The 26,230-nt window shown below is 47.1% G+C and overlaps 1 protein-coding gene across 3 annotated transcripts in view; it reads left to right on the top strand.

The window, feature by feature from the left end:
• The first annotated feature begins 2,281 nt into the window (after positions 1 to 2,281).
• The window catches only part of SLC39A11 (solute carrier family 39 member 11), a 250,970-nt gene continuing 227,021 nt past the window's right edge, over positions 2,282 to 26,230 (top strand). For all 3 annotated transcript variants that reach the window (XM_054573113.1, XM_054573111.1, XM_054573110.1), the window contains exons 1-3: positions 2,282 to 2,373; positions 5,614 to 5,732; positions 9,747 to 9,785. In XM_054573113.1, coding sequence (XP_054429088.1) covers positions 5,625 to 5,732; positions 9,747 to 9,785 — 147 coding nt within the window. In that variant the 5' untranslated portion in view covers positions 2,282 to 2,373; positions 5,614 to 5,624. The remainder of the gene's footprint in view (positions 2,374 to 5,613; positions 5,733 to 9,746; positions 9,786 to 26,230) is intronic.

Here is a 26,230-nt window from a genome sequence, read left to right as displayed (position 1 = left end):
AAGACCAGAAAGAGTATGGAGGCAAAACCACATGTGTTTAGTGGATCTCCACACACCACGGTTTAGCAGAGTGCCTGACACAGGACAGAGCCTTACAAAATGTCTTTTGAGTGAATGAATGAATGAATGGAGAGAAGGTTGAGGGAAACTAATCATTCAGGCTACCCTGATGGGTACTGGGCTGGCTGTTGGGTTCTTTACTCCAGTTCCAGTAACCTAGAAGGTACCTGTTATTATTCCCAGGCTCAGAGTGAGGAAACTGAGGCTGGGGGAGGTTGAGGAATTTGTCCAAGAAAAGTCACACGTTAAGCTGGGATTCCTTTTGGGCTGTCAGATTCCAAAGCCTGTATTCAATTGCTACATTACTTCCGAAGAGAAATATCCTCTGAGAGAGGGAGGGAGAGAGGGAAGGAGGAAGAAATGAGAGAGAGAGAGAGAGAGAGAGAAAGAAAGAAAGAGAGAGAGAGGAGAGGGGAGAGAGGGAGAATGAGAGGAGCGAAAACGAGGAGATCCAGGACTCGCTGGGCTGGATGACTTGAGCCCAGCTCCTGTCTCTTCTCCATCTCCCCAATGCTTTCTAAGACAAAGCTGCCACCTCTTTGCTCACCCACCCCAATGCTCAAGGGGAGGTGATCGGAAAGGGCCACCATTCCGCTGCCCTGCGGTTCCTTCACTGATTGACAAGACCAGTTAGTTTTATGGCCTTTCCACACTCGGGAGGCAGCCCTCTTGCCTGCGAAGCACCCAGCCACCCTTTAATGAGCCGCTGCTCTGGTCTGTCCTTGTACACTCCATCCCTCCAGCCCTCTCCCAATTTATGGAGGCCACAGGGCACGTTGCCCTGGTGGAAGAGAATAGGGATGGGCTGTGAGTGGGCTGGAGAGAAGAGCCAGTGCACTTAGCTTTAAGGAAACTACGTTTTCTACTCGTCAGCGCTCTGGTACTTCTCACCGTAAGGGAATGTGAGAAAGTTTGGGTTGGTCTGTATATGTGTGTGTGTGTGTGCGGCAGGGGGGGGGGTGGTCACTGGGAAAGATGGTAAATGGTTGATTTTTCTCCTGCACATTGGGGCCCACACTTTAGGGACTGGTGTGGTTTAAGGCAAGTGAGAGGGTCTGCTCATCAGGACGTTGAGTCCCATGCTGTGAGCCCTGAGTGTCCCTAGTACCATTTCTGGAGTAACCTGGGCTTGGTTTCCCACACCATCCTGTCAACGTAGAGTCACTACAGAGCCTTTGTGAGCCTCAGTTTCCTTATTGGTAAAGTGGGGTGTCGCCGTCTGTTAATGCTGCTATAACAGAATCCCACAGACTGGGCAGCTTATACACAACAGAAACATTTGTTAGGGCAGCTGGAGCTGACCAAGACAGCTGGTCTGGCACTCCTGGTCAGACAAGCTCCCGAGGGCACGGACCAGCCTGCAGTGAGTATGTCCTCTTCCTGACGCAGCGCGTGGATATGGTGCCATTCTCAGCGTGAATGTCTGACTTCTGCTGGACGAAAAGGCCTGCTCCTATAGGACCCTCTGGTCATGGCTACATGATGATGGGCCATTTTTCTGCCCCCTTACCCTCTGGTAGGGTCATAAGATAAAGTTACAGGATGCCAAGTTAAAGCTGAATTTCCGATAAACAACAAATATGGAAGGGATTTTAGCATAGTAGATCCCAAATATTGCACAGGACATACATTAGAAAATTATTTGTTGTTAACTGGAAATGTAAATTTAACCAAGCATCCTGTTTTAATTTTTGGCTAAATCTAGCAATTGCACTCTCTGGTCTTTTTACAGAAGGTTCCGAGAGCAAAGCTCTTGACCTAGAGCACTGGTTCTGAGTGCTCCAGCAACTCCTAGTTCAGAACAGAAAATCTCAGGCTGAGCCCACACTTCTGGGACCAGAAGCTCTGAGTGCTGGGAGCCGTGATTTGAGGACCATTATCCTAGAGAATGGATGCTGATGGTGGGAGATTCCAGCCTCCCCCCACCGCTACCCGAGACCCTCGCAAACACTTTCTAATCCGCTTCCTCAGAGGATGGGACTCAGCTATGACATAAATGATACCAGGGATGTTACAATCTCTTTCCTTCGTTTTCTGTGCCTCCAGATAAGACTGCCGAGGAACGTCCTTTCAGCTTGGCCCCAGGGCTCTGTTCCACCCGCCCCATCTGCTCCTCAGCCTGCAGAGGCTGTGAACCAGAGAATTGATCTTCCCGGCAGGATCTGCCAGTCACAGCGGGGCGGGGCGGGGCCTGGTGGGCGGAGGGACACGTGTGCGGGGAGGGAAGCAGGAAGTGACTTCGGGAGCGGAGCCGGCGCGCGAGCGGCAGCGGGGGCTGATGGAAGTGGAGTGGGGGCTTGAGAGGGCACCGTAGTGAGTCGGCTTTTCTCTCCTTCAGCGCCTTCGGTTGGGCTGGAGGCCCGGGGTCCGGGGCCATCAGAACAAGAGTGTGGGACTTGGAAGGGCAACATGGAGTTTGGAAGGGAGTGCCCAGGGACAGGAGGGGGTCGGAGGGGGAAGCCGGGCGGCTTCGGCAGGTGGCCGAGAAGGGAGAAGGGCCCCTCGCCCCGCGCCGCCCCTCCCAGGCAAGCTGGAGGGTGTCGACTTGTCTCCCTTTGACAGTGGTTCTCCAAGAGTCTCTTCATTCAGCGCTCTGTGGAGGACGTTTGGGGACCCTGGAGCCCTGGGAACGAGGTGGTTACAACCCCAGCCGCTCTGTGTCCCCTCCCCCTGGCTCTGGGGGTCAGCAGGGCCTCTGGAACTTGACTGGGAATCTGGTTAAGATGCAGCAGGCCCGAGATTGTGCATGTCCAACCAATGCCAGGTCTGCGGACCACACTTGAGGAGCGAGGCACTGGAGAACTTTTACATAGCCGCAGCAGCCCAGATCCGAATCATTTTTCTGGGTTCCCTGGTGGAGTCAGGGCCTGAGTGTGCACTTGCCTTACGTGCTGTTTCCACTCTGCAGCTTCATCAACATCTTGCAGCTGACTCTTGGAAGCACAGCCAAGGGTATGAAAGGGAGAGAAAGGAAAGAAAACCTGGATCAGCCAGGGACCCCTCAGGTGCTGCTGTAATAGAGCCTGCACCTGTGGGTGGTGTTGGCCTCTTCGAAGTTGGAGTGAGCAGAGAATAACGCCTTTCCCCCTTGCAATCTAATCAAGGTTTATGTATTAACACCCAGCTCAGGAGGAAGTCTGGGCCCCATTGTGAAAGCTGCTTTTGAGGTGCAGGGGCTGCTGATTCCTGTCCCCACAGGGCTACTGGAGAAAACTCTTTTCTTGGGACTCTGCCCTGGCCTTGCCCGTCCCTCACGGGGCAGGGGAATCACCCTCTAAGTTCTAGGTCTTGTCGAAGTTGTTCTAGTTTTAGACCAGAGCTTTCCACTTTATGTGCGTTAGACTCCCCCTTGGGACTTGATATAATGCTGATTCTGATTCAACAAGCTTGGGGTGGGACCTGAGATTCTGCATTTCTAACTGGCTCCCAAGGGGGACTGGCGCTAATTCTCAGACTCCCCCTTTTAAGACAGCAAAGGGAAGAAACTTCCCCAAGAGGTGCTGGTGTGGTGTGGCCAAGGATGAATGCTGCAGCTGTTGGGATGGGGGCCTTGGTTTTCCCTGGGTGCCCCTTTACGTCTCAGGGTGCTAGGCTGTAAATGGACAGGCTTAGAAGAGTGTGTGTCCTCCAACCAGCCCCCACCAACACCCACATGCTCCCAAAACCAAATGTACTTCGACTTTGGCCTTCTGGCAAATGCAAATGGTTTCCTCTTTTCTGTAACTGTTAAAAGGCACATTCAATACTGCTTTTTTGTATTTGTTTTAATGACCCACCTTGGATGATAAATACTAAAAGGATGATAGCTCTGGGCCTTTCTTTGTAAATGCTGTTTGAAATTTTATCCACAAGCAGTGAGACATAAAAGGTGGGTGTCATGATCCAGATGTCTGGTTTTAAAAACAAACACGAACCACTCTTTTTAAGGTGACTTAACAGGATGAGGTTTGTAAAAGGGTGTTTTGTTTTTTTTTAATCATTTTTTTTTCTTTATTTGGTGCAGTCACTATCCTGAGTTCCATTTAGATTATGGGGACACAGTCTGAATCCATAGACGCTGACTGTCTTAGAGGTTTCCTGGCACTGGGGTCGAGCGTGGGCTCACCTGGCCACACCTGACCTCACCTGGCCTTACCTGGGTTCACCTGGACCCACAGCCTTCCTAGGTTTGAGTCCTGAGCCCGATGGCCTGAGGGCCCCTCACACCCTCTGTCACTGTTTCCTTCCAGGGTCGATAGAGAGAGCCAGCGTCTTTAGCCCAGGTTGCTGGCTGCTCATAGAGCTCTGAGGCCTGGCAGGGCCAAGCCCAGTGGGGCCGTGTCCAGCCCTGTGGGTGCTGGACAACCAGCGAGGAGCTGAATGGGCCCTTTGAGATGAGGAGGCCCTGGGCCCCGATGTTTGTGTACCAGACACAGGGCTTTTCAACAGACAGGTTTCTCTGCCCTGTAATTTTCCACAGCGAGAGCCTAATTCCCTATCATTTTAGACCTAGGATTTAAAACATGTTCAAGGCTGGAGGGAGCCGTCTGAGCAAAACAAGAGGGGATGGCCCTCCTGTTATCATGCTCAGTGGGCAGTGGTGTAACTTCAGCTTCAGCAGTTGCTGAGGGGCATCTTGAATAGCTCTGTTTCCTTGTGCTCGCTGAGTGTCCTATCAAGGTAAGCTGTCCAAGGTGTCACAAATATTTCAGCAAGCATTTTTTTTTGGGGCCAGAAGCCCTGCGTACTGGGATGCCAAATAAGAAAAAGCATCATTCCTGTTCTTAACGGACTAATGATGTGAAAGTTGAAGGAGGCAAGCCCATGCAAAAAAGGCACCAAAGATGTGTGCATGTACAGGGACTGGCGTGGAGAGGGATCGGAAAGCATGGAATCAAAGTTGGCATAAGCTGGCATTAGGTGGGCAACAGGGTGTCCTGGATCGGATGGCTGGAGGCTGGGAAGGAAGGTAGTCTGGGAAGGAACTGTGTGAAGAGAGACTTGGAGCAGGACCATGCGGGGCTTGTCCCAAGTGCCATCAGTAATCCGGTTGAGTTGGTGCCCACTTAAGGCATAGTGGTAGTGGAGACACAGGCTTAAATTGTTGCCGGGCTAGCTGAAGGGCAGTTGTGGAGTACGCCCTTGGCAGGCCGTGGGAGCTTCCACGGGGAGCTATTGAAAGTTGGATCAGGACTCAGGTGGATAAGTTTCAAGAGGGAACCTGAGTTAGTCACCAGTATTTCGAGAAAATGGGTGATGATTGGCAGGGGCAGGAAGAATAGGGAAAAGGGAGGAAGGCTGCAATCAGACTTTCTCCTTTGAGCTTCTCTCTGGAACTATTTCCTGATGTTGTAACCTCTTTCATGGTGTCTTCTCCTCTGGTGTCTCCCTAGGTTTCCCCACATCTCTCCTTCCAGAATTAGATGATTTCACAGAGGGATGGCATGGTGGAAAGGTTCATAGACCAACCCAGACACAGGCCAGCTCAGGTGCAGTGGGTTAGACACCTTAGAACATGTGAGTGTCACCAACGGGGACCCCCGCACTGACCCGCTCTCGCTCCTCTGCACACAGCCGTATTCAGCATGCTCCAAGGCTACAGCACCGTGTTCCAGGCCTTGCTGGGGACCTTCTTCACCTGGGGGATGACGGCAGCTGGGGCGGCTCTTGTGTTCGTATTCTCTAGTGGACAGGTGAGTTGTCTTGATTTGGTTCTGGGAGTTGGTGGGGTCTCAACAGGCTCTGAAACATCTCCGCTCTGCCCAGCAGGGTGGCAGACTCTTGAATGCCACTGGCCACGCCTCCAGGTTGTGAGTTACATTTGTCCTCTGTCCTCTCATTTGCTCCCCTTCCCCCTACCAGGCCTGGAGAGCAGGTGTCTATAGCACCCTCACCACCTGCTTCTCCTCTCCTGATCCCAAGGGAGCAGGGGTGAGAAGCCCAGTGGTTCAGCCTCCCAAAGCCCCTGCCCAATTTCTGTCTCCTGTCCAGTCCCTTTAGTGCCCGGGCTGATGTGTGTGGCTGAATAACGATAGGTTTGGGGTGTAACTTGCCCTGAGTTAGCTGGGATGATTAGAGAGACTTGGGGGGAAAGAAGGGTGTCTGTTCCCTCTCTTTTACTCCAAATGCGGGGCTCTTCATTTCTTCCTCCACCCCCTTTGTGATAAATACACTCAGACCCAACACCTGCCCACCCCACCTCCACCCACCTTTACTCATCCTTATACCCCAGCACACCCATGCACCCCTGTGTCTCCCATGCCCCCACATCTGCCCTTCCCCCCTCCCCTACACCCTTCCTACACAGTCCACACATGCTGCCACACTCCCACCCCTCCACACATACGCCCACCCCACTCCCAGCCCCCCCCCCCCCACTCCACATATACCATCCCTCTCCTTCTGGGCTTGAAATTCCTTACTGTTCTTCAGCCCTGGACTCCCTCCATCCCCAGGCCCAGAGTGGTCCATGGATAACTTGATGAACGCAGCCTTAGAAATTGTAGGAGTGCCAAGCGAGTGATTTAAGATCTCGTCAAACATGCTGTGAGGCATATCTGGAAACTAAAACGCGTCTAGGAAGTTGGCAAGCTTGTTACTGTTGTGTCAGAGACCAGTAAAGCAGGTATCGGTGTCAGCGATAAGATCAGACCTCCCCAACTCTGCTCTCCTCCGTCCTCAGTGGGGGTTTGGAGGCTGTCAGGGACTTGGAACTCAAGACACACAACCCCCAGCCCAGGCTACTGTCCACAGGGAGTCAAGACATACAGTACCCAGTCCCTGAATGAGAGACACCCCAGAGACAGAGGAGAGGACCCCAGGTTCCCTGACCCCCTCTTTCATTACAGCTATACCAGGTTTCCCGGGGTCCTGTTCTCGTCCCCTTCTGGGGGAGAGCAGCCCACGTTTTCTCCTTTACCAAATTCTTTTGCTTTGAGAAGGAAAGGTCTGGCTTGCCCTGGCTGGGGTCTGGCTGGCCTTTGAGAGCTGGTTTAAGTGCAGTACCGTGGTGAGTGGAACCTTATAGCCCCATGTGGCCCTGGCCAGTGCGGTGGGGCTCCTCAGGAGTGGGGAGCCATCCCAGAGGGGCCCCCTTCCCCTTTGGGGCTGGCTGGGTACCCAGCTCGGGAGGAGGAACTGCTGAGACCTTTCCCTATGTAGAGACCGTATGGGGGTCCTGAAGACCACCGACACATCTGCTGATTCATTAGAGGGACCCACAGGACTCAGCGTGTAGTCGTCCCCACGCCTAAGGTCTTTTACAGTGAAAGGACACACAACAGAGGCAGCAAGGAAAAGGCAGGCAGAGTGTGGAGAAGTGTGTGCACAGGCTTCTGAAGCCCCCGCCCTCCTGTGGGTCCTCCCCAGCACCATGGTGATGTGTCTGCCCAGGGGTGCCCATTAGAGACTCTGGTTTTTATGGGTGCTGGCTGCTGCTACTACACACATTGCAGACTTGCAGAGGGAAAGCAGGTGTCCTGCATAAATTGCAGCGTGTGTAAAACAGGCGTGGTGACCCATCCTTATCAGTTCAGAAAAGGAGGGAGCAGTTGCAGTTCCAGGTTCCCAGAGGTGGGCCAGGTGACCAGCCTCGAAAGCAGGACCTTCCAAAGAGCAGGCTCAGGGGCGCTGTGTTAACCCTTCCTGCACAGGAGGTGTGTGTGAGAAGGGGAAAGGGGCACGGCCTGGGGCGACAAAGGCCACAGTAGATGCGTGTCCCAGAGGTGTGCTCTGTCCCCCCGGAGCTCCGTTTTCACCCAGCTGAAATGGGGGCTGCAGGGAGGGTCACTTGAAATAGGAGACACTCAGACACCTGTCCTCTATTGTCAGCGTTGGTGTAGCTTCACTCAGGATTGGTTTTCCTGACTTAAAAGAATGTTTTAATTCTAGGGAACTTGTAAAATATGGAAAAGCTTAAAGAAGCCATTTAAAAATTTTCTAGTCTACTTTTCAGAAAGGAAAAAAAATTTGTTCAAATTTGTTCAGTTGCATTTGAGTATGCATAAGTATATACATGTCTATTTTCTTTACATAGTAGGAGTCAAATGTCATGTCATGTTTTATAACCAGCTTTTCTCAGTTGATATCAAAAGCATCCCCTATATCCCTAAATGGTTTTTTGATTACTTTGATTATTTTGATTACTTGGATGACTTATATGGCTATATAATATACTGTCATAAAGATGTACTGAAATTTACCTCTCCACTACCCAACTGCTGGACAATTAGGTTATGCCCTTTTTTTGTGCTTTTAGAAATAGTGTCACAATGAACACAAATCTTTGAGCACATATCTGATTAGTTCCTTGAAATAAATGTCTAAAAGTGGAATAACAGATGTAGTGACCTTAGGGAAAAGTAAACTGTTTTTTCTCCTCTGAAGATCCAGATGAAGGCTGATAGGATGATTTTACCTGACTTCTTTCTTATATCTGTCTGCCTTGATTAAATTAGTTGGTTAGATTAAAGTGGCTTACGTCATGGCGTGCCCAGAGAAGAGTGTCGTTTGTGTGGCTCACGGCGGTCACTCAGAGTGGGGAAGAGGCTGCCTTGGCTGGAGATGGCCGACCTGGTGGCTCCAGCCACCTGGACCTCAGTCTCACAGATCAGATGACCGATCCGTCAAAATGCCTGTAATGTGCTCACATGGCTATAGATTATATCCCTAATTTAGGCCACTTCTTTAAAAAAAAAACTTTTGACTGAAAATATAAGATGCATATAGAAAAAGCACATTTTATAAGTGTACAGCCTGGTAATTTTTCACAAATGCCCATGAAAATACAATAGTATCCAGATCAAGCACTAGAACAGTGGCAGCGGTCCCCCCATCTGCACCTCCCCGCCCCCGGCCCGAACAGCTCTTTCAGGTTCTCTTTCAATCACAACCCACACCCCAACCACCAATGAAAGGCAATCCCTCTCCTGGTCTCTGGCAGCAGAAAGTAGTTTTCTCTGTTTTTATACATGATGTTAATGGAATAATCATATAGTGTATGCCCTTTGGTGTTTGGCTGATTTCACCCTATTTATGTTGCAGTTTACCCCTGCCTGATTGTGAGCTCCATTCGTATGTATTTTGTGTGTGTTCTCCTTGCCATATGGTATTCTGCTTTATGAATATATCCTAACTGATGTATTCACATGGGTAGTTTCTAGTTTTTTTGGTGCTCACCAACAGTACTCCTAAGAGCATTTCTGTACATGTGTCTTTGGTGAAGTCATGTATGTGTTGCTGTTAGGTAATTGCTCAGGAATGGCACTGCTGGGTCATAGGCTGTGCCTGTGGTCACTTCCAGTGGCTTTGCCAGTTTGCACCCCCACCGGCAGCGTGGGAGGGTTTTGATTGGTCTGCATGCTCCTCACCAGCACTTGTCAAATTTCCATCTTTTAGGCCAGCTGCTTGCCAAAGGTTCATAGTCATAATTCACAGAGAAAGTGAGAGGCAGCACGTGGGCCAATGCAGGCCGTGCACCACACTGAGAGAAGATGCTGATCGGAGGTGGGATGGATGGAAGGTTAAAAAAATTTTGTTCTCCTGATTTTTTGGCGCATTTTATAAAGGCTCGGATCCAGGCTTCCTAGCAAATTTGAAAACTCCGGTGTGGTCCAGCCTTTATTCATGTGGCTGCCTTAGGGGTAATGGCTTTCTCTCACTCTGGGAAGTATCCCTTAGAAACTGAAACATCCTATTTTCATTTTCAGAGGCGGATCCTAGATGGAAGTCTTGGTTTTGCTGCGGGGGTAAGTAGCATGTTATAGGGGGAATATAAACTGAGACATGGTTACTCTGATATTTCTCTGCTGCAGTGTATTTCCAGTCTCTCCCCATGTGACCAGGATGCATCTCTGATGTGCAGGTGCTAAGGGCTCCCCTTTTTCACCAACCCTGTTTATTTCCAGTGTATTTAATGCCCCTGCCTCTTTTTAGATGATGAAAGAGGCTTGTTGGGCAGCTGCCTGAGGACTTGTAAAATGAAATAATATTTAGGAAGGGCCTACCACAGGTCTTTGTTGGCACGAATTAAACTTCCCTTTCTCGTTCCTCTTCCCTTGTAAAAGACCTTTGTTATAGGCATTTATAAACATGTAAAAAAGTAGAGAGAATTCTATGATGCACTTCAGGTACCCGCCACCCGGCTTCAATCACTATTGATCATTTGCTAAGCTCATTTCATTTGTCTTCCTCCAACTTTCTTGGGAAGTTGGAATAGTTGTTAAAGCAAATCCCAGGTATGTAATTTCGTCTGTAGATTCAGTACACATCCCTAACTGAATGACTTGTGTTTTTTTTAAGCACAATCACCATGAATGACACTAACTCTAATCCCACACCCAGTCCTCATTCACATCTCCATTTTTTTTAAAGGATGTCTTCTAAAATGGTTTTGTTAGAATTGAGATTCAGACAAAATTTTCATGAATTTATTTATTATATCTTTTGAGTCTTTTTTATTCTTTAACAGTCCCATTTTTTTTTTCCCCGTGGTGGTAATTTTTTTGAGAAACTACATCCACTTGTCTATTGAATGTCCCACATTCTGAATTTGGCTGATTGCTTCCTTGGTGTGGCTGTATAACTTGTCCCTCTGGCCCCCATATCTCCTGTAAGCTCAGAGTGAGACCCAGAGGCTTGTTTAATTCAGGTGCCATTTTCCGAGTTTGAGCATGTCCCAGTGGTGCTGTGTGTTCCAGTTGTGTGAGTCACATCAGGAGGCATATAACAAGCTTTCCCTTTTGGTTGATCAGGATTTAGTGCCTTTCTCCTGTTTTGATAGTCCTGTGATCTGCAAAAACTAGCCTGGGTGTGGGACCTCCCAGAAGTGCTCTAAGTCAGCGGCCTCAGACTGGAGTCTGTGGGCCTGAGAGCAGGTGGAGGCGAGCAAAGTCTTACACAGTCCACCAAGAGTGCCCACAAAATCGGTTCCCAGGTCCTCAGCTCTAGTTTTGTTCTCTTTCCCAAAGCTGCTCTGCCCGAGATGCCCTGACAGCTGATTTTCCTTTCCCAGGTTTCCTTACACAGTTGTCCCTTCCCATTTCGCAAAATAAAAACAGACTCTTGCCTTTTTTCCTTGTCCCGGGGTAGCACGGTCTCCCCCCGTGTTGGTGTCGGTGTGGAGAAAGTGCAGGATGCTAATCGCTAGTCACTAGGCACAAATCCTTGAGCAGTCCAGCTGCTGTCCTGGCCTTTGATGTGAATCTAATCAAATTATTAGCAGAGAGATCCTTACAAGTGATTTTCTGTGATGGAGCACAATGGGCTTTTGGGCCTGTCACTTGGAAAGGGTTCAAAGAACAAAATGACAATATTATAACAAACTATCTACTTTTTCCCATCTTCTGTTAAAAAAAACAAAACAAAACAGAAAAATATAAATAAATAGATGCCTAACTGTGTCTTTTTCTAGCAATGACTACTTAATATTTACCCACGGATATATGAATGAATTGAAAAAACAAGAGAAAGGCCTCATCCATGAAAATTTGCATCTCCAAGAATATTTTACTTTTTAATGTTTATGTATTATAACTTTGTTGTCATGAATCTATTCTCTACCACTAGTAGTTAATGGTAACTCAATCCAGGAAAATTGTTATTTAAGCAGTTAGAGTCCTAGGCTCACAGGAAGTTTTTAAAAATTTAATTGAAATGTATATAAATATATTAAAGGGATGTATGATAAAGAAATCAATAATAGACTTTCTAGCCTAAGATATGATGAGTTGCTCTAGGGTAAAAGTATGTGGGGAAATGTAATTAAGTACAAGTCAGAGAAAAAGGAACAATGTAAATTTTTTGATTTTTGAAGAAGAGCTTGCCTGTGCATCTTGGTGAGTATATAATGTAGCCCAAGGACAGAAAAGTGCATGAAACATAAACGCACGGTCTAGTTTGTATGAACTTTATTAGGTGGATAACAGTGCGAGTCAAATACCTGTGCTGTTTGGGTGCATATGAGTGACTGATCAAGCAGTTTTGTTTAAACGCATCAGTATTTATATGCCAGAAATGATAGCGTTTGCAACTCTGTAAACTTAGATGAAAGCCTTTTAAATGTCAAAGTCAAAATGAGTGCTAGGGTACCTAGTTTTTCAAAATTCTTATAGGGGGCGCACAGAACCTTTTTGTTCTGTGCTGTCTTCATGCTCCTGACCAGGCACTGAGGTGTCCTGTTCTAGTTTATACTCTTTTTAGACTGAAAGCATCTGTAAGATTTACATTGCCAAAGGCAAAAAAATAAAGGAAATGAAGAAATAAAAAGTGTATTTGTCTTCAAGACATGTAAGAATGAATTTGGGAGCATTAAAGCACAAACATTTAAGGTGTAACTCCCTTAAAAACATCATCAGACCAGTGTGTTATCAGGAAGATGTAACTTCTTTAAAAACATGATCAGGCCAGTGTATTATCAGGAAGATGTAACTTCCTTAAAGACATCATCAGGCCAGTATGTTAGCATGAAGACGTAACTTCTTTAAAAACATCATCAGACCAGTATATTATCATGTTTACTTAATTATGAGGATTTAAAATAGTTTTGCTTTTGATTTTTAAAGTAGTTGATAGGGAAAAGAAAAAGATTCTAAAAGTTATCTATATGTTTTTATGAGACTATAAAGCCATTTGCTTTTCTACAATTGGCCTTGAATGTGAGCTAGTTGTACCGAGGAACTCCTGGCAGGCCACCCAATACATAAAGTCCAGGCATGAGGTAGAAGGCAGGTGGGACTCAAACTCAGGAAAGCTTAGTGGTGCTGGTGACTAGAAGTGGGTTCTCACAAAAGTTTCCCAACCTAGAGAAGCGCAGTAGGGCCCAGGTGGCCTGAGCTGTAATAATTGCTTGTACTTACCACGGGATAATGGATATTTAATGTAGCTAATCTGTTGGCTAGGACAGTGGCTCCCAACCAGGGATGATTTTGTCCCCCAGGGTCCGTTTAGCATGTTGGGTTATCACACTTGGCATCTAGTGGGTAGAGGCCAGGAATACTGCTAAACACCCTGCCATGCACAGGACAGCCCCCTGCCCCCCAGCCCTCCCCCAGATCTTCCAGCTCCTGTGCCTGTGGTGCCACGCTGAGAAACCCTGGTCCAGAGAATTGTGATGTGTCATTTCTAGTCACAGAGTGGAATGCATAAAAATTCAGATGTTTTTAAAGTTAAAAAAGAAGAAAGCCCCCTTGGCTGTCCCCCTTGTTTTCCAGAGGTCACCAGGGTTAACCCTCTGCAGGAGCCTTGAAGGATTTATATTATTCGCTTACCAAGTGTAAGGACAGCCAAATGCACCATAATGCCCAGTATCTTGAAGACCCTGCTTCCTCCACAGAGCTCTGACATGTTCTGAATAAATATCTTGAAAAAGGGAAAACCAGCCTCAGTGGACTGGGGTCCTACTGTAATACCTTGCACAGCTGTAACATGTTTCTATACTCAGTTATACTTATGTTTATGCCCGTGTCGCGTGCATGCTGAAATCAATGCTGCAGCGACATACTTATACAATATATAATTGTGCACTGAAACAAGTGTTTCTGTAAGTGAAATTCCTAGTGAAATACACAAGGGTCATGTGTATTTTAAATGTGCTTAGCAATGTGTTTTATAGTTTTTTTTTTTTATTATTAGCAGGACCTTGGAAGAATTAATCAGTTCTTAAGCGACCCCTCTTTAAATCCATTTGCTTGTTTGTCTTCTGACTCCTTAAATCACTCTCCAAGTCTCTAGTAATCATCTTCCTCTTCTCAGTACTCTTGTCTGGCCTTGATCTTTGCCTGAGGCATGAAATTAATGGGGAGAAATGTTATCATTAAAAAAAAATAGCCATTTTTCCCTATTAGAGTCCTAGAGTAATGCAGCTTTAAAGCCGGAAAGACATGATAACTAATATTTATCAAGTCCTTACTATGTACAAGGTGCTCTGCCAAGCACTTTGTGGTCATCTCATTTAATTTTCATAATAGCTCTTTGAGGTGTATACCAGGTACTATTAGGTATCCCCACTTTGCAATGAAGAAATTGAGGCACGGGGATTATAAGTAAATTGTTCAGGATTATACTGTGAGCAGAACCAGGATTTGAACCCACATTCTGACTGTAGAGCTCCCCTTCTTAAACCACCGTGCCTTGTAGCTGATGTCTGGTCCAGCTGCCACTATTTACACACAGGGAACAAATCCAGAGAGAGCACATGGTTTATTCAGAACAGAAAGTTGCTAGGTAGGGTCACAGCAAGCACTTGAGAAGTCAGGGACTGCCAGCATTTAGCTGTGTGACCTTGGGCAAGCTCCTCAGTCTTCTTGGACCTCAGTTGACTATAATGAGAACTGAAGACATTGGACTGATGTTTCTTTAAGAGCTTCTTGGACCTGCACATTTCAAGGGGTGAGATCCAGCAAAAGTTAGCACGATCTTTTGTCACAAGGTAATTGTGAAGTGTTGTAGTTAGTTTTTGGCTTCATCTATTCACCTACCCCCTTTCCAGTGGTAAATTTAAACATGAAGTTGAATATATTTTTATCTGAGTGAGAAAGCGGTTGTCATCTCCGAAGATAAATGCCTAGATGAATTTGGAGAGGCTGAAACATTCAGGGTCACCACTTTAATTTTCTCGGCTCTGGTTCTGATGTCTCTTTTTGGTGAGGCTTCAACTCACGGAGGATCTCTAAATCAACCTACATTCTATCAAGGCAGAAGCACTTGCGAGGCCTAAATACGACCAGGAAAACTGCAGGAGAGAAAGACAGCCTACCTATTAAGAAGCTCACTTCTAGGCATGAAAAGGCAATTTGACATCTATTACTTAATCCCACAGGGAGCTGGTTTCTTATGAAAGACATGATTTTCTTAAGGAGATTTTGGCTGAGTCTGATGCTTCTGTGCAGCAAGTGGTGAATAATGTTTTCTGCAAATAACTGGCTCACTGTTGGAAATTAATGATGCTGTCCAGTGTTGGCCCCTGAGTCTGGAGGGGTGATGGTGACCAGCTGTTTCCCATTTCTACGAAGAAATGGATGGGAAGAAATGGACTTTACTGTAACATAAGGGATTCAGGGAGGAGATTTCAGCCAGATCCACTGGAAAGGTTTCTTTTAATCAAATAGGAGACGGGGAAGAGCCAGGGTCAGGGACAGCCATTAAATAGGGTCTTCAGAAATTCCAGTTTTTATACTACTGGCCCTAAAGAGCCTGATTGGGAAGTAACCATTGCTGTTACCTTTTCTTTTTCTTATTGCCTGAGAGGTTGGGAAGCCTGCTGTGTCCTAATGGAGATTTGCAATGTGAGGTCTTTTAGACCACACTGAAGTGGGCCGGGCCCCAGCCACAGAACCAGCAGACAGTGTGAAAGGAGGGTGCTAACAGGGCATTCAAACTCCTGCAAAGGTCATTGCTTTCTGTTTCTCTGAGCCAGGATTTTCTTCTTTATAAGGGTAAGAGAAGCAAAGGGTCCTGAGATGCTGAACAGGCTCGGGCCTAGACCCTGTCCCGCCGCAGCATCATTTTGACTGGATGAATCAATCACCTTGAAAGTTCTGCAGCAGTTGTCCAAAGTGGAGCTCTTCTTTTAAATTTGCTTTATCAAGATTTGGCCAACTGGGGAGCCCCAGGGCCTTCTAGATTCTAGTCTCTTCAAGATTCTTGTTCTGCACTGGGGTGCAGCGACCAGGAAGGTGATGTTTGTGTGTTTTAGGGGAAAAATTCCCTTTCAGTGGGCACTCAGGGAGGAAGTGGGGAGGTGTCCCAGTGTTAACTTGGTGGGACTTGGAGCTCCCTACCCCAGGGGTGTCATCTGGCAAGCTAAGTGTGGTGTGGTGCACGAAGGCAGTGTGGGAAGGGCCCCTCTCTAAGCAGGACTGTCACAGCCTTGCTCCAGGACCCTTGGCACAGTTGTTAAGGGACACCTGCCACTTCTGCCACCTTTGCTCCCTGCGTAGTGATGCTGTGAGACAGGGCACTTTAAACGCTCATGATGGAGGGGTTGGGACCCTTAAGGTTTGTGTGCCAAGGCATTTTATTTTTAAAGGTCTTAAAAAGCCAGTTTCCAATGAGGAAACTGCCTCGGATGAAGCAACTGCCTCCAAATCGTGCCAGGCTCAGGCAGGGAGACACTGAATGCATCATGGGAGATCAGCCTGACTTTTGGCCCAGCAGCCCTGGCACCCAAACAGTAGTGGTTCTTGTGAGTGCAAGAGCACTGTGATGGCAGCTCTGTGCCCTGGTCCTCCCCTCATCCTGTGCAATGTATACCAGCAAGGGGAGGGCCTTCCCTGCCAGCGCATCCGGACCGCTGGCTCCAGGCTGGGTGGAGAGCCGTCTTGTTGCCAGAGGGCGTGGCGGGTGAGAGAGGAGGCTAGGAGAAAGGGAAGAAAACCACTCAGTAGGAGACAGATTATTATTTTTTTAATATTGTGTTTTTCTCTTTTCAATTTCATGCTTCAGATTCTCATTGTCATTATAAACGGTGCATGGGGTCGAGGGGCGGGGAGGAACTAGTGTAGATCACCTTCTCTCCACATGGATGGAAAGGAACAGTGTCTGTCTTGGCAGAAGAGCTCATGTGGGTTCTCCTGCCCCTCTGAGCATTGGGGGCATTGTGGCCCTGAGGCCTGCCCAGGACCCCCTGGGTGGTCCTTCCCTGTCCTCTCTCCCCTCCTTTCCCACCCTCAGGCTGCCTTTACTGTCCTGGCCTGAAAACCCTGCCTTCCCTTTGCTCCCTCTGCCTCTCCTTCTAGGCCTGGGCCTGCCATATGAATTGGACCAGGGCATTCTCCTTGGAGATGTCTGTTCCTCTTTGTTTGGGGGCATCCTTCCCTCTTCCCATGCAGGAGAGGTGGGAGTGTATGTAGGTGAGAGCAGGAGATTACAGAGGGCCTAGAGATTCGGCTTCAATAGTTAGATATGAGTGCTCCAGAATCACAGTAACTTTTATACATCTCTCTGAAGGAACAGGTAGATGTATAATAGATACTCTCGTAAGATGATTGACACATTTTTTATTCATTCATTCATTCAGCTGTTAATGAGAACCTGCTATAGTCTAGGCACTGTGCCAAGTGCTGAGGATTTGAAAAAATGCCAGCAGACAGTTTCTGTCTTTAAGGAAATTCTGATCTAGTCAAGAGGTGGACACTACACCAGTGGTCCAAATCCGTCCCACTGTCTGTTCGTGTAAATATGGTGGTTCCCCTTATCCACAGTTTCGCTGTCTGTGGTTCAGTCAGCCGCAGTCCAGAAATACTAAATGGAAAATTCCAGAAGTAAACAATTCCTAAGTTTTACATTGCTAGCCATTCTGAAGAACATGATGAAATCTCGCTTGCGGCTCCATCCTGCATGGGACCTAATCGTCCCATTGTCCAGCGTCTCCATGCAGTGGACACTCCCTGCCTGCTCGTCACTTGGTAGCCCGTCTTGGTGATCAGATTGACTGTGGCGGTGTCACAGTGCTTGTGTCAAGTCACCCTTGTTTTACTTAATCATGGCCCCAAAGTGCAAGAGTAGTGATGTTGGGGATGCGCATATGATATGCCAAAGAGAAGCCAGAAAGGGCTTCTTCTAAGTGAAAAGGTGCAAGTTCTTAATAAGGAAAGAACAAGATTGTCTCCTGAGGTTGCTAAGCTCAACAGCAATAACGAATCTCCTGTCCCAGAAATTGTGAAGAAATTTGTGCTGGCTTTGCTGTTGCAGCTCAGACTGCAAAAGTTACAGCCACAGTGTGTGGGGGTAAGTGCTTAGTTAAGATGGAAAAGGCATTCAATTTGTGGAGCAAGACATGAACAGAAGACATGTTCCGATCGATGACCACGTGCTACACTAGAAAGCACTGAGCCTCCACGAAGACTTCAGCAGGGATCCCCTGAACCGAGGGACCGCATTCACCTTATTTTTATTACAATATGTTGGTATAATTGTTCTATTTTATTATTAGTTATTATTGCTAATCTCTTACTATGCCTAATTTATAAATTAAACTTTATTATAGGTATGTATATGTAGGAAAAAACATTGTATATACGGGGTTCTGTACCACTTGCAGCATCAGACATCGACTGGGGGTCTTGGATGTATCCCTGTGGACAAGGGGAGCCACTGTAAAGCTTTTGGAACCCAGCCATGCTGCTTTGTTTACATGTTGTCTGGGCTGCTTTTGCAGTACAGCCACAGCGCTGAGTAGCTACAGCAGGCCTACGTTGTCCACAAAACCCTTTACAGAAGTTTGCCAACCCCTGATCTGGTTTATGGCAGGGTTTTCTGAGGCCTGGTGGCAGTGTGAACAGCCTGTGACCATCAGGATCACAGCTGTGTGCCTTGTAAGGCCCCAGCTGGAGGTCTCAGAATGTTCTGTGGAGTGTTTGGGGTTCCCAAGTAGGTGATTTCCTGGGGGCTGGCTCTGTGGCTGGTCCTCACAAAGGGCGCCTGGCCTCCACACGTGAAATGGATGCTACTGCTCCCCCTTTGCTGGGGTGGGCCTTTGACGGATTGTCAGGGCCTGGCTTTGCAGTGAAGCATGATGAATTGTGTGGGCCCTTTTATTCTATTCACCTTGTCACATAGGCACATTGTGTCAAGGCAGATGGCCCAGGGCAGAGTGTGCAATTTGAGATTGTGAAATAAAACTAGGTTTTCCAGTTCAAACCAAACTCAGGTTTGCAGCTGCCATTAACATCTCTGGTCTAGCACAGTGAGCTAACTTGGCCTAATGTCCTTTGCATTTTGGTTTAAAGGTGCTCTCTGGTTTTGGGGAAGTCCCCTTTCTTCTGACACAGTGGCTCCCTACCCTGGCTGCATTTGGAATCACCTGGAAAGATCCAAAAAGCCCAGAACACTGGGCACACCCTGGACTAATTACTTCAGAATCTCTGGGAGTGTGATGAGGCTTTAGTAGTTTCTAGAGTTCCCAGGCAATTGCAGAGTGAGAACCCCTGTTCTAGTGAAGGCTGTGGTTCAATAAAGGATGAGCTGGTGTTTGGAAAAAGCAGGGTCCCTGTAGCTCTGGGGCTCAGAATCCAACTGAGGCAATACGTAGGGTTGGGTCATGGTTAGTGGAACACTGGATGTGGAGGATAGGGCCTCGGAACTTGGATGGGGGAGTCCAGGGGGAGGCCGCTGCCTCTTGTCTCCAGCGACAGCCCTGTCTGCTGTAGGCTCATGGCAGGCAGTGCACCACATACTTCGCAGTTGTCCTGGCTCCTAAGGGTGGTTGATTTTGATAGTTTTGAGGGGGGCAGTTTTCTACTGTCACGTTCATTTCCTAGTTGGTCAAGTGATGCTGGACACCTGCCAGCTGGGACCTCAGCCTCTTCCTCTGGGCTCCCTGCCTCCTGCAAAAGAAAGACGGGAGGCAGGGTCTTTACTACTTGGAGAAATTGAGCTTGAATTTAAATCCAACTTAGTGCACTGTCTTCATTGGGTCACATACTGTGTCTGAAAAATCTCAGGACTGGCAGGGCCTTTTGGGAGTTATCTCAGGCATCCCTCTGCCATCAGACAAGGTGACGTTTCACTAAATCCAGACAGATGGTGGGAGTTTAGCTTGTTCCCAAAGACTTGTAAAGCAAGACGATGCACTTTTTTTTTTCTTTTTCTTTTTCTTTTTTGGTATTCTAATTGAATGTTTAGGCTAGTTGTTAGAAACTTTTCTGATCTAAATGCCTTCTGCAACTTAAAAAATAGGAGAGTAGCTGACATTTCTCATAGGCATCTTAGTACAAATCACATTAACAAGCATTTAGCGAGTGTCAGTTCTTTTGAAAGATACTCTGAACACAAGGGATCAAAGTTAATATTTGTTAAGTCTTGTCCTTTAGCTTTTGCATGACAAGAGCAAATCTATACACATTATTAACACAAGTGCTTTGTGGAAAGGCTGCCATTGAATTGCATATTCCTGCTTTTCAGCAGTGGCTTACTCACAAGGAGGGAGAAGAGCCAGTAATTAAAGCTTTCCCAAGGTCCTGGGCAATTTTAGAAATTGCCCAGACATGTGTTCTGTTTGCAGAGTAGCCATTTATTTTCATCCTTGGAGAGTGCCTGCCCAGAATGTGGCAGCAGGGAGAGAACTGTCTTCGGGCCAAGCCATTACAACCATTTAGTGAGTACCTATTGTATGCAAGGCATTATGGGGAGTATGCAAAGAAGCAAGATATAATCCCTCCCTGCAAAGTGCTTAAGGTAGAGCAGAGGAGAGAGGTCCTATTCACCTGTAATCATGAGACAGGTCAGCATGTGATTGTAAGAAGGTAATGGGCAAAAGGTGATGGAAACCCAGACACTAGGAGTTGGGGAATTAGAGAGGACTTCTTTATGGATGAAGCTCCGGCTGGAAGAATAGGAGACTCTGAAGATGTCAGGAGGGAGCAGGAAAAGAAAATGAATTATAAGCAGAAAGAATAGCAGATTGGAAGCATAAGAGTAGAAAACATAGGACTGTTGAAGGAATGCCAATTAGTTTGGTTGGGAGAAGGGGCCAGAGAAGTAGGGTAGGACTGGATGTGGACAACCTGGGGTCCCATGGAAGAAAATTTCTGCTTTGTTCTTTATATCGGTGGGGACATCCTGGAGGTTTATGAGAGGGTGACATGATCAGAGCTGTATTTTCAGGAAAGGAAATTTGTGGGTAGTAGATAGCACAGCCATGGAAGTATCCACCGGGAGGCTGATGGTGGAGAGGCAGGCTGGACGCTCTTGTATTACTTTAGGTGGTGCCTTAACTCATTAGAGACGTTGATTTTGGGGAGAGGCAGAGGAGTTAGGAAGGGAGAGCAAAGGACACTCCTGCTGGAAAATGGAGAGGAATCGGCAGCCCTGTGTTCCTGGGCCTACTGCCCCTGGGGCTATTGGAGAATTGGGGTCACCCTCCTGGCCTATGGACTGAGGGGAACTCTGTCAGAAATGGGGAGGCAGGGGTTGGGAGAGTATCTTAGGCCTTTCTCATTTGAGTGGGTTTGTACTTCAGAATCTGTGTATTGGGGTGGTCTCTATGGCAACCAGACACTTACAGCGAGTTGTAGTGATGGTGATGTTTCTTGCTGCTTTGTTTAGGATTAGGCTTGACTGAGAGTAACCGAAACCTGAAAAATAGTGATTTAAACTAGAAAGACTCCTCTTGGGTGGAAGAAATCTAGAGACTGTAGCTGGGAAAATAGGTTTGTAGAGTCACCAGAGATCTAGACTCCTTTTTTGCTCACTGCTTTGCCCTAGAGGTGAGCCTTTGTCTTTCTGGCCCAAGGCGGCTGTTAGAGCTCAGGACATCACATCTGCCTTCCAGTGAGATGGCAGGAGGGAAGGAGATTACCTGAAAATCCTGCATGACAGCTCCACTTACATCTTATTGGCCAGAACTTACTCGTATGACATCATCAGGCTGCAAGGAATACAAGGATACATGGTCTCTTAGTTGTAATATAACATGCTCAGATAAACATTGGGATTCTGTTATGAAGGAGAGGGAGAATAGAAACAGGAGTAGGCAGTTAAAACTTTTGGCCACACAGCCTAGTACAGAGAGAACTTTGAGCCCTAATGCTATTATTGATTTACTTCTCTGTGTACATTTTCTACATGCTATTTTTAAAATGAGTTGTGTTATTTCTTTCTTTAACTAGTTTATTACAACGTGGAGGCATAATCCATGAAGTTGGTAAGAAATTCAGTAGTACAAAGGATATACAATAAAAAATAAGTTCTTTCATCTCTTAATATCATCCAGGTTCATGGATGATTGAAAAACGAACTCCATCTGGCATAAGGAAGAAAGAAAATGTATTGGCCAATCCAGCTGAAATATCCAGATGTAGAACTGTCCTCAGATAGTGGTACATTCTGTGAACCAGAGGACATCATCAGGACCTGGGTTTCTCCATCTCCTACCTCTTCTTTTCTCTGTGTGGCTCCACCTTCAGATAGTATGTTTACATCCTCTCAGGCCTAAGTCTAGAGGAAGGAGAACTCTTTCTTCCATAATGCAAACGGTCTTGGAATTGAGTTTCATGGGCAAGGTGTAACTGGTCTGACTTGAGTTATGTGCCTTGTTGCCACAGGGATGTGGTGTGTCAACTGGCCAGGCCAGGGCCACGTGGCCTCTCACCTCTCCCTCCATTAGATAAAATGATTAATAATGGGGGGAGAGATGTAATAGATGTTCAGTAGCCAACATACAGCAAACATCTCCCCCACCCCTTCATCATTTAGAAACGACGCCAAACTTAGTGGCTTACATCAACTCCAGTCTATTATTTCTTACGATTCTGAGTTGGCAGGGCTCAGCTGGGTGGTTCTTCTCATTTTGCTCGGGGTCACTCATGAGGCCTTGGACATCTGGCAGCTCTACGAGGCTGGAGGGTGGAAGAGGGCCTTGCTCAGAGGTCTGGGCCTTGGTGGCTCCAGTTTTCTGAGCCTCTGCCCACACAGTGGCTCACAGGTCTGTAGTCTAGCGCAGCCTTCCTTACAGGACTGTGGAAGAGTTTCAAGAAAGTGAAAGTGGTAATTGCAAGGGTCTCAGGAGACCTAGACCCTGGAGCAGACCCAGAATCACTTATGTCACATTTGATTGGCCCAAGCAAGTGACAAGGCCCACCAGACTCAGTGGGTGGTGAAATACTCTCCAGTTTTTAGTGGGAGGTACCTGCAAAATATTGTGGCTCTGCTATAGCACCTGCCATCTTCCCTTGAGGTGATACCTGTTGACAGTCTGTCCTTCCAGAACCCATATTCCTTTTTTTTGTGGCCACTGCTAGCAGTCCCTAGCCCCCTACAGGGCCTCTCCCTTTGTCTTTTCTCCATCTTACCTCTCAGCTTCCCTTTGGGTCTCAGCACCCACCCATTGAGAGCAAATGCAGGCTTTCTGAGTTTCCATTCAGTTTGCTAACTTAAATACCAAGGAAGAAATTCAAAGGCCCAGTGAAGCTTAATTTGTTCTCTGTAAGCAACAGAGAAGCCCAACCTTTATGGGCCCAGGTTAGTCATAGGTGTTCTGGTCTCCTGAGAGGTAAGGGCTTTGGCTAAATTCTTCTCAGTTCCAGGGCTGTGTTGTCTGGAAGCAAGAGTTAGCCATTGGGTGAGGCAGCATGCTGTGGCAAACAGTACTATAGCCTCCCTGGAATCTTTTGGTCATACCACACTCCCTTCTGAGGGCGAGTGCGCCCAGACCGTGGAATTGGATGGGGCTGGGAGAACTACCACTTCTTATGATCCCTGCTTCAGGATCGCTTGGTTTTATTAACTGCACACGTGCAGCTTTAATTTTTTTTTTTTTTTTCAGGATAAAAGAAATTCTCTTTTGAATTCAGGCTTCAGTCTTCTTCCCTTTTTGCAGGGGAGTTGGCCTCATTTTATGAATGCTATTTATGGGTGTAAAGAGCATTTGGCTGAGGGCAGAGCAATGGAGGAAAGCCCGTGCTGGTGTTTCTCAGGTGGGTGTGTGGGCCGAGTACAGGGACAGTGCCAGACTGTAGTTCCTGTCCATTTCACTGCCCCTGTGAGCGTGGTGAGAAACCCGGAGGCTCTGGAGCTGCAATCATGGGCCCAGAAGCCTTGCTGGCTGCAGGATGAAGTTAGGGGTTTTGGCCTCACTCCACTCCCTACACCGTGCCCCGCCCTCCGCCCCACAAAGGAGTGGGCCTTCTGGAGGGTCCTTGTAATTAATACCTCACTTTCCCTGGGCAGAGGAGCCCCTCTCTGGGCAGCCAAGGAGGTCTGGAAGCAGAGTTCTGATCCTGTGCAGAAATAAAGAGAGTGTTTGGGCTCAGAGAGGGAGTCCTGAGTCCTTGGGTTGTATTTCTAGCTGAGCTGCCTACAATCCCTGTGATTTAGCAGCAAGTCCTGTTACCTGCATGTCCAAGCATCTCCCCACTCCTTGAGACTGAAATCCTTCTCCCTCCTACTTCGTGCAAATAGAGGGAGGAAAAATCCAACTCTGTTTAATGCTTCTGTGCCGGCCGGAGCAGACAATAAAATGCCAGGGAGGCAAACACTTTAATAGCTTGCTAGTGGAAGCTGATCTTTGCTGTCAGGGTGCCCTGATTTTTAATCCCGCATTTGTCTGGAGGCCGTGACCTGTTTCCCCAGACTGGCCAAACAACTAACAGAGTAGAGCCCCCAGACCCATTGGAGACTCAGTTCCAGGAGATTCGTGCATTTGACAAGCAAGCGAAGGGAATGCTTTGCACTTACCTGTGCACAGATATTTTTTCTTTCTTTTTCTGTAGCATTTATTTGGAAACCCTTCTTAGCTTCTGAAGCTCTGGTCTCCTTGTGAAGAAATGAACCACAACAGCCCTGGGACTAAGTGAGTTAGTTCTACAGGATGGTGGAAAAAATTTATATTTGTGAAATGCACAAACAAGGGGAAAATAGATTAGTATTGTATTTAAGGCAGGAGGAGGGGGCACAGAGTCATTGCCTGGGTATAGGCTTTAAATAGATTACCAATTTGAATTTGTGGAACGAGTTGCAATTAGGCATGAAGAAATCCATCAGGTGGAGGTGTCCATAAGCTTACTGCAGGGAATACTTGCATCTTATGGGCTCATGAACCCCAAATATTATGTGACGTTGGTTTATTGCTTTATATTTTCCAAAGCATTCTCCCATCCATTACCTCATCTGACCCTAATACTCATCCTGTAGCTGTAGCGTTTATTATTTGCATATAATAGATGACGGTTATGCTGCACTCCATGCTGGGCTCACTTCTGTGATCTGGCTATGGGATGTAGGGCAGTGGGAAAAAGAAGGGAGCCCCTAGTGGTCCTCTTGCACCCCTCCCCTATCCCAGGTTGCCAGACACTGTTTTAGGCATTTGGGATAAAACACTAAGCAGCAAACAAAAAGTCCTTCCCTCCTGGGACTGCCTTCTAGCAGAGAGAGTCCCATGATAAAAAAACCTCTATAATAAAACAGAGAGAGTGTCGGAGATGGTAAAGGAGATTGAGAACCACAAAGAAATGGAGGAGGATAGTGAGAGTCCTGGTAGGGGTGGGACTTAGGAGTATTGCAATCTCAAAAAAGAGTAAATCAGTACAGAGGCTAAGAAAGTATTCCTGACATGTGGGAGGCTCACAGTAAATTTTTTTTGGTGTAGTGAACAAATAAACATGCTCAAATGGATGGATGGATGGATGGATGGATGGATGGATGGATGGATGGATGGATATGGATAGATGGATGGATGAATATGGATGGATGAATAGATACAGGTGGATGGATGGGTAGATATGGATTGATGATGGATGGAAGGATATGGAGGGATGTATGGAAGGATGAAGGGGGTGAGTCCTAGCCCCTATGGATCTGAGCTTCCTTTGAGAGCCTAAATATTTACGTACTCCCCCACCCCATCTCATGTGGTCCTTGGAGAGGGTAGCCCCTCCCTCCTGGAGAGAGCCAACATTCAACTGGCTTGCAACAGGCATGCTCCTGGCACTGCGTAGGTTGAGTTGGAGAGTAAGCTGTTGTCAACTGGTTAAGAGAGAGTTCGCCTTACCATCTATTTCACCTTGGCCTTCTTATCATGACCCTAGTTCCTAAAGCCTTGGGGGTTTGCCTGCTCCGTCCCTCTGGGAACATGGTTCTTTCTAGAGCCTGCTGTCAAGAGTTTTCTCCTTAAGAAAGTTGCGTATCTCATTTTCCCTACCATAATCTAACTTGACAAACATCTGTAGTTCTGTGTGCCTGTTCAGTATGGTAGTTCTCTGTAGATTCTAATTGCTTGTTGACTTCTTTCTTCCCAGAATAGATGCATCTAGAATTCAGGGGCTGTCTTGTTCATGTTGAGTATTGTTCCCTAGTACAGGGATTAGAACGTAGTCAGCATTCAAAAATATTTTTAAAGTTAAGTGTTGAATGAGCATGGTGGTGTGGGCATTAGAGTTTTTCTTGGGGTTGGCTGCTTTTAGGCCACCCAGTGTCTCCAGATCTTCTGTGGGCACTGATTTACATCCCTGGCACATCAGAATGAAATCTCAAAAAATAGGCAGTGAGAAACCCCTCCCCACTGAGTGTGTAAGGAAATCGGTCTTTCTGGCTCTCCCAATGAAGGAAGAAACTAATTGAATGTAAACTCATTACATCTCTGAAGCACTTTGAAAATATCCCCACGATTTAATTATGATGAACTTCCCAGGATGTGGTTATGCCAGGAAATGTCTTAAACCATCAGTGGCGTGGAGTGAGCCAAGGGCAGGGGGGCATG

Source organism: Pteronotus mesoamericanus, unplaced genomic scaffold (genome assembly GCF_021234165.1).
Source record: "Pteronotus mesoamericanus isolate MK-2021 breed Mesoamerican mustached bat unplaced genomic scaffold, CSHL_Meso_final contig_246, whole genome shotgun sequence".
Classification (NCBI taxonomy): Eukaryota; Metazoa; Chordata; class Mammalia; order Chiroptera; family Mormoopidae; genus Pteronotus; species Pteronotus mesoamericanus.
This window is presented reverse-complemented; position numbering and strand designations above follow the sequence as displayed.